This window comes from Medicago sativa, chromosome 2 (assembly GCF_051527215.1).
Source record: "Medicago sativa cultivar Bolivia chromosome 2, Bolivia_mono, whole genome shotgun sequence".
Taxonomy (NCBI): domain Eukaryota; kingdom Viridiplantae; phylum Streptophyta; class Magnoliopsida; order Fabales; family Fabaceae; genus Medicago; species Medicago sativa.
Genome location: NC_140750.1, coordinates 14,991,357 through 15,002,175, shown reverse-complemented (window position 1 = coordinate 15,002,175; position 10,819 = coordinate 14,991,357). Strand labels below are relative to the sequence as shown.

The following is a 10,819-nucleotide window of genomic DNA, read 5'->3' as shown; positions in this document are numbered from 1 at the left end:
AACCTGAGACATTGAAGGGGCAAACTCCAAGATCCCAAGCCAACCACTAGGCCAACCCCAAATGAGTTCAAAAGTATCTACTTTTTGTACAAGTTTTCGAAGTATTACAAAGGACTAAAATTACCACTAAATTTTATAGAAACTAAGCTTGAAAATCTGATTTTGTAGAGACTAAACATATTTAACTAAAAAATTCGACAAATGCAACAGGTCTCATTCTAGAAATAGAATAAAATAAGAACAGAGCACAAATAACATAAAGATGTAACCAACCAAAAACATGTATAAGCAAGATGTTCATATTTCCCTCCTTCCCTTTCTTTAATTATTATTTAACATGGTGCACAACAAACACCCCAACATCCTCAAGCCATGTTTTACACTATATGATGAGCCATGTCAGTTCACCTTTCTTCTTTCTACTTCCCTTGGTAATATAAATACTGTCAAAACACTCAAACTCCTAAATACTAGACAAAAGTACATGGTTGAATGTATTCACAAAGTTACAAATTTACAAGTAATCAAGATAGGTATAGTTTCGGTGTCGATTGAACTGAAGAAGACTTCCATAGGTACGATCCCATACACCAATAAAAAGCGACTCTGTGTCAGGGCTAAAAGATACGCCTGAGACCTCTCCAAAAAAATCGATCTCTTGCTCCTTTTCAAATCCTTGCTTTGCATCATAGACATGCACAAAGTCAGCTGGCTCAGCCATTGCCATATACCGCCCATCAGATGTGAAGCGTATTGAGCGTATAGCTCCAAGGTTCCCCTTAAGAACAGCAACAGACTTTGAAAGATTCCGAACATCCCAAATGCGGCATGTTTTATCTTGGTTCCCAGTGGCAAAAATGAAACCATCAGGATGCCATGCCGATGCAAATGAATAATCCAAGTGTCCGCATAGAGGTGCAATAGTCTACATACACAAAGTTAAAATTATATATCAATAGCTCGTCAACAATCACCCACACACTTGACTCATTCTAATAGAGTTCTAGATAAATATACAAATTAAATATGTATACCTTTCCAGTTTGAGCATCCACCAGTAAACCATCTGGGTTGTCTCCAACAATTACAAGTTGTTTCCCATTAGGGCTTAATGAAGTATGCTGCAGACACAATGAGCACATATTAACATAAATTTTCATATACTAGAATTGGGCAATCACAATACACAAGCAAACAGAAAAATTAAGATATATGTATTTAAACTCTAATGAAGATTGAAACTATACTAAAATTAAGACAAGACAGAGTTGAATAAGAAGCTCAACTATACAAAGGACAAATTTATCTACACTAATACATAAAATGCACAGAATAGTTATGAGATAGTTGTAGGTAAAGAACTTAATTTGCATACACAAGCCTCTGGTCTATGCTACCGTAACATACTCCTAAATTTGTGCCTCCAATTAATGTTTTCTTTTACATTCATCGCTGAATAATGTCCATCTCAAATCTTTTATCCCACCTGTACATTCTACTGCACCCTCCCATCATTTCTTCCTTACTCATAACATTACTCGAAAGCTCTCTGGTCATACACATGAATGGTTTGGTTTGTTCCTTTTCAGTCTATTCCTCATTAAACATACCCATGATGCCACTGTTTGCATTTGAAAAAAAAAATTAAAATATAGACGCAAACGTGAAAAATGAAGGTTATAAATCAATGGCCTATTTAGTCACAAAAATACCACCTCTTATTTTTACTTATTTCCTATTTTTAAATATTTGTATAGGAAGCAATTGTTTTCTCTATTAACAATACAAATATTTAAAATGGTGAATAACGTAGTAATATTCAAAATTGGAAATCAAGTAGAAATAAGGGGTATTTTCATAACAAAAAAGGAAAATGAAAAGCTCAAGCCAAACTTGCCCAAGAATTTCGTCATGTAGAAATAAGGGATATTTTCAATAATTAATAGCTAAAAATAAATGGATCTAAGGTTTCAAGAAAGATGAAAAACGACACCAGCTGAGGGATTCTCAATTTCTTAGTCAGTACGTGATTTTTACGTGGTTATCTAATCCATAACTCTGTACTTCTAAGTTTCAAGAGACATAAATATATGAATACACCCACTTTTCCCTCCTCTCCAATTAATTGAAATGATAGTCAACATTTAGGTATGAAGAGTATAAAATATATTTACGGCAACAGATTCCAGCTACAAACTGGTGAAAAGGTACCCACGAAAAGTTATCCCCTGACAGGTAGCCAGTTAGTGCCTTAAAGGAGTATATTATCAAAATCATAAAAAACAAAAAATTGTGAAAATAGAACACTAAACAAGGTTCCAACATCTGAAAATTCATCAGAAAAGAAATTCAATTCAATTCAAGGAGGAGCAAGATGATATTTCTGTTTTGCAAGCAAAATTATCAATATTGGCTTTTGTCTTATAAGAGTATAGTTTTATTTAAATCATGGTTTTAGCTGACATTAGCTTAACTCTAGACTTGTCTTCTACTAGTGTACTGTGACATATTCTAGAGCCTTTCTCTTCAGTTTCTTTTCTAATAGAATTCTAACGTTGTTCAACTATATTTCAATTCGCAAACAGCTTAAGACAGCTTAACAACCATAATGCAACAGCCAAAACGCTAGACAGAATATTGTCAAATAATAAAAAATAAAATAAAAGAGGGGGAAAGCTCAACTAAAACATAATTCAAATCACATTGTAATCAAGAATTCACTTTTCCAAAACATAATTAAGTAGTTCTTTCCCTTTCATTTCCCTATTCACAATCCATTGTATTTGTAATCCTAAAGCATTGTGAACTAGCCAAATCCATTTACTTTCCCTCTTCTCAATCCATTGTATCTGTAATCCTAAAGCACTGTGAACTAGCTAAATCATGATATTTTGAATTTGCCAAAAATCCTGGATCATTTCTAGTAATAATGTACTATCTATCATTTCAACCACAGAAAGCCAAGTAGAATGGCTTACATTTCAACCACAGAAAGTCAAGTAGAATGGCTTACATTTACTGGCCAAGGAAAGCATGAATGCTTCGTAAGCTGAAATGTCTCCATATCAAAGTCCCTGATTCCACCATCATTGTTTGAAGCCATGAAATGTACAGCTCCACTGACAGATGAATTGATTGTTAGTATGCAGTCATCCTTGAGGGTTGTGACTAGTGATTACTATCACCATGCCAACAATTTAAGACCCTAAAATATAAGAAAAAAAGAAGGGGAAAAAAGGAAATAAAAGAAAGACCTGGGATGCTCATAAATCTCAACAGCATTTGTGATCGCATTGTCCTCATACGTAGTTCGAGAACAAAAGCTAACCCCGGGTCGGTCTAAGTACTGCAAGTCATCATGTGTCATCAAATAATAAGAAAATATAACCTCAGATTAATGTCACTTTTAATCAGTATAATTTTAATTAATAATATTATGAATTTAGCTCAACCGTATCTCAAAAACAAATTGTTACTTTTAATCAGTACTATAACTTTACTTATTACTTAAACATATTAAGAATTTAGCTCAACCCTATCTCAAAAACAAAGGTGAACATCTATACTATACAATATATATTTTATTTTTTTGCTACAATCTAATATATAAGAATAATATCAATACACCAATTTGTGCAACAAAAGTAGGGAAAATTTGTAATTTTATGCATGATATATCTCAGTAACCATATCAAAAAGAAAAGTGGTAGAGTTGTACTCTACTCAAGTTGTATCAGTCAATCTTCGCTACACCATGGATAGCCACGCCGCGGATCTTCACTTAGTCGTTTGTGATTGTGTTGGATGAAGAAGCGGCAAAAAGAAAGATGCAATGAGGAACATTTGCTCACTGGCGGTGGCATGACTTGGCTTGTAGAATTAGTTTCTAAACAGTAAAGTATTAGGGTTTGTTACAGGTGGGCCCGGTCCATAAAAAGTTCATGTGATAAGGGACAAGAAGTTGATTTACTATAACTAAAATCATATGGGAATAAAATCAGAAAGTTATAAAAGGAAAATACATACACAATTATACATAAGGAAAATACATACACAATTATACATATGGGAATGAATTCGAGAAGCGATTGAAGACTTACGAATTGGTAAAAAAATATATATAAAAGGAAATGTGTTATTATCATATTTTCTATGCTATTATCATATCATAAGAGTTTATATTAAAAAAAAATATTTTGTATGTTTAATTTTAAGATTTATAATGAATGTGTTGTATTTATTTATGATGATCTTGTTTGAAACTTAACCTGGAGGTCTCATCAGTTTTTAAAACATTGGCTTTTAGTACATCTATTACATAATAACCAAAACGTAACAGTACTTTCAGAGAAGAAAATTACAAGTAAATAGGAGTACCTTGCAAATAAGCTCTCCTTGAAAACCCCCAGCAATCAACAAGTTATCACGTACAGCCAGTGTACTAATTTGTGTCTGAGTAAAACCCTCCAAGAGGCTTCCCGGATGTTTCTGTTAGCAACACACTTTCAAATTTCATATTTTTTCCTAAGTGATACTCTAACAACAAAACAGTGCACAAATTATTACCTCACATGGAGCAACATGCCCTGATACATTGAGAACTTCAGATCTCTTCGAACTTAATGAAGACCAGTGAACAATTGAGTAATGTGCAACAAGATATACATCATGTTTTGATGTTGACCAAACTAAGTTTCTCAGCTGCAGGTGAAAAATTAAAAGTTACAAATTAATATTAATTAAATTATCGGCAAAAATGTATTAACTAGATTTAGATGGAAATTGAAAAACATTAGCTTATTTTCCCACATAACAAAACAACTTATCAGTCATCGCAGGCACATATCTATCACGAGACAATATAACATGGAATTTAGACCAAACAACTCTTGTCGCATCTTCAGACAATATAACATGGAATTTGGACCAAACAACTCTTGTCGCATCTTCAAATGATTAAACTAAAAGGCATATAATTAAGAATTAACGTACTTGGAAATGAAGTATTGTTGACTTCACGGATCTTGTGTTTTGCCAGAAATCGTAATACAATCCCCCTTTTTGTGTTACTTTGCACTCCTGTGGATCAGAGAGAAAAGAAAAAAAAAAGGTATAGGGTCAAAATATACTCTCGAAACCATTACTCATATGCCTCCAAGCACTAAGCAAGACGAGATGAACTTACCTTCTCTGACAGTTCCCCAGATTGTGGTATATTTTCATAGTTTTTGTACTGCTCGAGTCTTGTTTCTCGATATTTCTCACGAGTAATGCTCAGCCTATCCCAAGGTATACCTTGAATATCCTTTCCCCTCCTAGCTTCAGCTGCAGTGGTATCTGTTATTCGGTTTTCCTGTAATAAGGAATCCATAGCCCCCACCCCAAAAAAGTGCAAGCAGAAGGAAAAATTATGTCAATGGCCACATGGTAGTAAATATTAATCATGTAAATGACTTGTAATTTTACCCGTGCATCACGCGCGTTCAACACTAGTACCAAAACAAATGTCAACCCGTGATGCACGCGTTTAACACTAGTACCAATAATACAAATGTCATTCAAAAATAGCAAAATACATATAACACCCTCAAAAGTTTTTCAAACGGAGAAGAACAAACATCCCACAAAAAAAAAAAAAAAAAAAAGAAATTCTCGAATTCAAACTGTAACAAAGGCTTAGCAAGCTAAAAAAGACTAAAAACAAACCAAAGGATCATATTCATCGTCGTCATCCTCATCAGTATCAGATTCACCAAGCGCTCTCCCGCCACGAAAATACATATCATCATCAACCTCAGCCATCTCATTATCATCTTGAACATACTCCATTTCATCCCCATGGTATTGAGCCATGTTCCGCGGTACAGTTCACCACTTGATATCTATCAATTTCATAAATGGAATAGCCAAATTAGTTTATAAAATTCAGTAAATAAATACTCACATAAGATTCAATCGCCACTCTCAGCATAATACTAACAATTACTAACAAAACTAATATTACAAAATAAAAAATGAAAATAACATAAAATTCTATGAGCTAGAAACAACAATTTCACATATTTAAATCCTAAACCGCTTAAAATTAGTTTAGCACGAAGGAGAATTTCCACCTCCTCGAAACTAAAAACCTAAATCCGAACAAAATTTGCGTAAAATACATAATAGAAATAATAATCATAATCATTAAGCGAATTAAGGAGAGATAATTAAATTGAATTGAATTGAGGAAATTAAGAGGAATCGAAGCAATTGAAATTGATTGAAGGAAATGATGAAAAAGAGATTGATGAGTTGAGAAAATGGTGACCTGATTCTGTGTTGGGGATTGGTGAAGGTGCAGCGCCTTGAGGTTAGGGTTTGTTCTGGATCTCAGGGATAAGGACGCGAATCTAATATAAATCTGCGAATTGCGATGAAGCAGATTTGGAAATTTTACGGTGCTTTTAATCTTGCGCTATCTTAGCTCAATATGTAATTAACAGTATTTTTAAACCGAACCGGTTCAACCTAAACCGGATTGATTTACGGTGAACCGGACCGGTTTAAGTTGAACTGGACCAATGAAGGACCGGCTAACTCAATAAATCAGAATATTATTATGCAAAGAGCGAATTATACTCATGCATACACCGGAGTTAGTGGTGTTTCCTTGATGAAATCCACGATCATTCTTGTGAGGATTTAGATGTGTTGCTCGAAGAGGATTTCAAAATTACTGCATGGAATAACCACTGCGCTTGTAGTCATTGGATTACGATTTTGTGGCGTGTTGTGTTATCCATTTTTATGTGTTAACATGTGATAATTTTACGGTGGCTTTAATATTGCGCTATCTTGAGCCTCAATATGTTAATCGTCTTTTAAACCGGACCGATTGAAGCTAAACCGGACCCATGAAGGATTGATTAACAGTCTTTTAAACTGGACCGTTTGAAGCTAAACCGGACCTATGAATGACTGGTAAACTCTATAAATCTAAGATATTATGCAATGAATGATGATTATTTATCAACAATCTCTTTTTAACATTATCTCTAACATCACTCACTCTTTTAATGGATGAAATTTGTACGAATTTAATACTTTATGTATAATCTACTTTGGGTTAAATAAGTAAACAGTCCCCTTAAATATACCAACATTTGATTTTAGTCTCCATAAAATATTCTTTAGGTTTTTGGTTCCTCTAAATTTTTTCATCTATGAAATTAGTCCATGCTCTAGTGTAATACTCAATGTAGAATAGAGACTAATTTCATAAATGAAAGATTTTAGAGGGACAAAAAACCTAAAGAATATTTTATGCGGACTAAAATCAAATGTTTCTATATTTAATGAACTATTTACTTCTTTAACCCATCTACTTTTAAAGTTGGTGATCTACATGAATTTTATCATATAAGAGAGTTGTTAGCATTTCTCTTCATTTTAATCTTGAGAAAATTTACCGGATCTAGTCATGACAAGAGTAAAAGTAATTAAAAGTAACGGCGTCTTCGATGTAGCTTGGATCAAGTCGGTTTAAACGACACATTAGAAAAACTGATCCAATTTAATTTTGGTTATTGCATCCTCAAAACTTGATTCGAACTCATGATCTTTGGTTGAATGGTAATGTCAATGTTACGAATTGGTTTAAGCAATGCATCTTCACAATTACACAGACATGATTTGTGTCAAAGAGAAAAGTACAACTATATGTTTCTTTAAAGTAATGTTCTTGTTATTCGTCTGCCCATTCCGTGACGGATTCAGAAATTTTAATAAGTGAGGTCAAAATTATTTACTATAAACATTTATATAAAAATATTCAAATGATGACATCATTAATGTTAAACAATAAAATGTAGATATCACAAAAAAAAGCAATAAAATGTAGATTATAAAATTTATATTACTGCATGTAAAAAAATTAAAGACACTTGAATTGAACTGTTCTCTATGATTTTGTTTTCCATATTCTGAAAATGTCGTATTTTTTTTTAACAAATGGCTTGAATTTTGTGTTGATGTTTCTTCCAATTCGTAAACCTATTTTTTTTTTCCTTTTTCTGAAGGAGTATATGCTATTAATGTAATTAAAATATTAACATTCTCAAGTGTAATTGGTAGAACCATGTGAGGTCATCACCATTTTTGATGTCAGAGTCAAAGTATGAAAGCATCTCATTATTGGTTATAAAAAAAATAAAAATAAGTGGGGTCAATTGCCCTCAACTGCCTGTGAATGGATCCGTGTTCCATTCGTAAGATACAACATCCCCCTTGGTTAAATTGAAAATGATCATTTATCATCTCATTCAAGTGCTATTGGATAATCTGATCCAATTTAATGAAATTTTATTTGAATTGTTTTTTAATAAACTTTTTTGGTGTGTTATCCCTTTGTCTAGAGGGAAAAAACCTTAATAATTCATAATTTGGTTGGAAGGTAATTAAAACATGACCAATGAGAGAACAATCTTTATTATTACCAGTGTTACTTTAGACAAACCTTCTTATACATATAATACGTATAAATTACGAATAATATTTTTTTATAAAATTTTGATTAAAATCGTTTGGTTTTTTATTAAAATTTAGGTATAAATAATAGATATTTTATTCTTTCATATTGTAACAAACTATACTTATATTTTTCATTGATACTAACAATATAAGAAATATAAATAATAGGAATAAATATGTTTTTGCTCCCTATAAATATGTCAACTTAACTTTTAGTCCATAAAAAATTTTACATCTTCACTTTTGCTCCCTCATTTAAAGTAAACTCATATGTAGAATTCATATTTTTGAATAAAATTTTATAGAAAAGTTAATAATATTATAAGATTTGCTTAATTACACTTTTGGCCCCCTAAGTATCCAAAAGTTGTGATTTTGGCCCCCTAAAAAAAATAACTCTTTTCTGGCCCCTTAAGTTCACTTTTGGTTGCAATTTTGGCCCCCCAAGCCAATTTTGACCCAGTCCACAGACACGTGGGCGCCACGTGTGTAAATTTTTTTATTTTATTTTATTTTTATTTTATTTTATTTTTATTTTTTTAATTTATAAAAAATTTAAAAAATATTTTTGTAATTAAAAAGATGTTTTTATTACAAAAATAAAAATGTTTTTTTTAATTACAAAAAAATTTGAAAAAAATTGGAAAAAAATTCTTAAAATATTAAAAAATTATGGAAAATTGAAAAATTAATAAAAAAATTAAAAAAAAATATTATAAAATTCTGGAAAATTGAAAAATTAATAAAAAAATGATTAAAAAAATAAAATAATCTAAAAAATTCTGGAAAATCGAAATTTTCCGAAAAAAATTAAAATTCTGGAAAAATGAAATTTTCGAAATTTTAATTAAAATTTTTGAAATTTTAATTAAAATTCTGGAAAAATTCTAATTAAAATTTTAATTAAAAATAAAAATTGTGAAAAATATTTAAAAAAAATTCGAAATTTTCGAAAAAATTAAAAAGATTAATCATTTTTAAAAAAATGAAGTATTTCTCGAAATTTCAAAATTTTCATTAGTATATATGTCGAGCTTAGGTTTTTTGAGTGTATTTTTCGAAATTTCTAAATTTTCATTAGTATTTTTTCCGGGAAAATTTTCATTAGTATTTTTTCCGGGAAATTTTCATTATGTGTTTTCCGGTTTAGAAAAAATTATGTGTATTCCGGTTTGTAAATACACAAAAAATTACGTGTATTCCGGTTTATAAATACACAAAAATTCCTGGAAAAAATATTAATGAAAATTTTGAAATTTTTTAAATATTTTCCGTATTTTCCAGAATTTTTAATTTTTCAATTTTCCAGAATTCCGTTTTTTTAAGAATTCCGTTTTCAAATTTTCCAGATATTTTCGAAATTTTTAAATTTTTTTAATTTTTTTCAATTTTTAAATTTTTTTAATACTAATGAATGTTCAATTTTTCAATTTTTTTAATCATTTTTTATTTTTATTAATTTTTCCTGAATTTTTAAATTTTTTACGTATTTTTTCAATTATTTTACATTTTTATTAATTTTTCAATTTTCCAGAATTTTTTAATATTTTTTTTCAATTGATTTATTAATTTTTCAATTTTCCAGAATTTTAAAAAAAATTCAATTTTTTTATTAATTTTTCATTTTTCCAGAATTTTTATTTATTTTTTAATTACAAAATAAAAAAATATTGAAAAATACAAAAATGCGTCCACGTCAGCGTTGGCGGGGTCAAAATTGGCTTGGGGGCCAAAATTGCAACCAAAAGTGAACTTAAGGGGCCAGAAAAGAGTTATTTTTTTAGGGGGCCAAAATCACAACTTTTGGATACTTAGGGGGCCAAAAGTGTAATTAAGCCTATAAGAATCTCTTACAAAAAAAATTATATTTTTTTAACAAAACAAAAATTTAATATGAATTTTTATATTTTTGACGGTTAAAAATTCATATTTAATTTATGTTTTGTTAGAAAATTCTAATTTTTTTTGACAATATTGTACACATTTCTGCATAATTTCATTAAAAAAATACAGAAGTTAACTTAAAAATAGAGACTATAAGTAATGCATAATTTCATTAAAAAAATACAGAAGTTAACTTAAAAATAGAGACTATAAGTAATGATTGAAAATTTTATAGGGACTAAAAGTTGAAGGAAAATTTTAAAAGAACTAAAATAAAAAATTGATATATTTATAGAGACCAAAAACAACAAAATAATAAATTAATTTTAATATTTAATTTATAAAATAAATAAAATAATAGGAAAAAAGAGAATCCTCAAACACTGACCAAACGTATATATACCTTGTGTTTCCTAATACTCTC

The 10,819-nt window shown here is 30.1% G+C and overlaps 1 protein-coding gene across 1 annotated transcript; it reads right to left on the bottom strand.

Moving 5' to 3' along the window:
• Positions 1-265: 265 nt before the first annotated feature.
• On the bottom strand, positions 266-6,442 carry LOC146944867 (putative WD repeat-containing protein C2A9.03). The gene is made up of 10 exons (XM_085743209.1): positions 6,311-6,442; positions 5,707-5,882; positions 5,186-5,353; positions 4,993-5,079; positions 4,567-4,701; positions 4,378-4,488; positions 3,255-3,346; positions 3,014-3,119; positions 1,035-1,121; positions 266-925 (listed from the first exon to the last, which is right to left on the bottom strand). Exons 2-10 carry the CDS (start codon positions 5,851-5,853, stop codon positions 515-517), a joined length of 1,344 nt encoding a protein of 447 aa, XP_085599335.1. The 5' UTR covers positions 5,854-5,882; positions 6,311-6,442; the 3' UTR covers positions 266-514.
• Between the last annotated feature and the right edge of the window lie 4,377 nt (positions 6,443-10,819).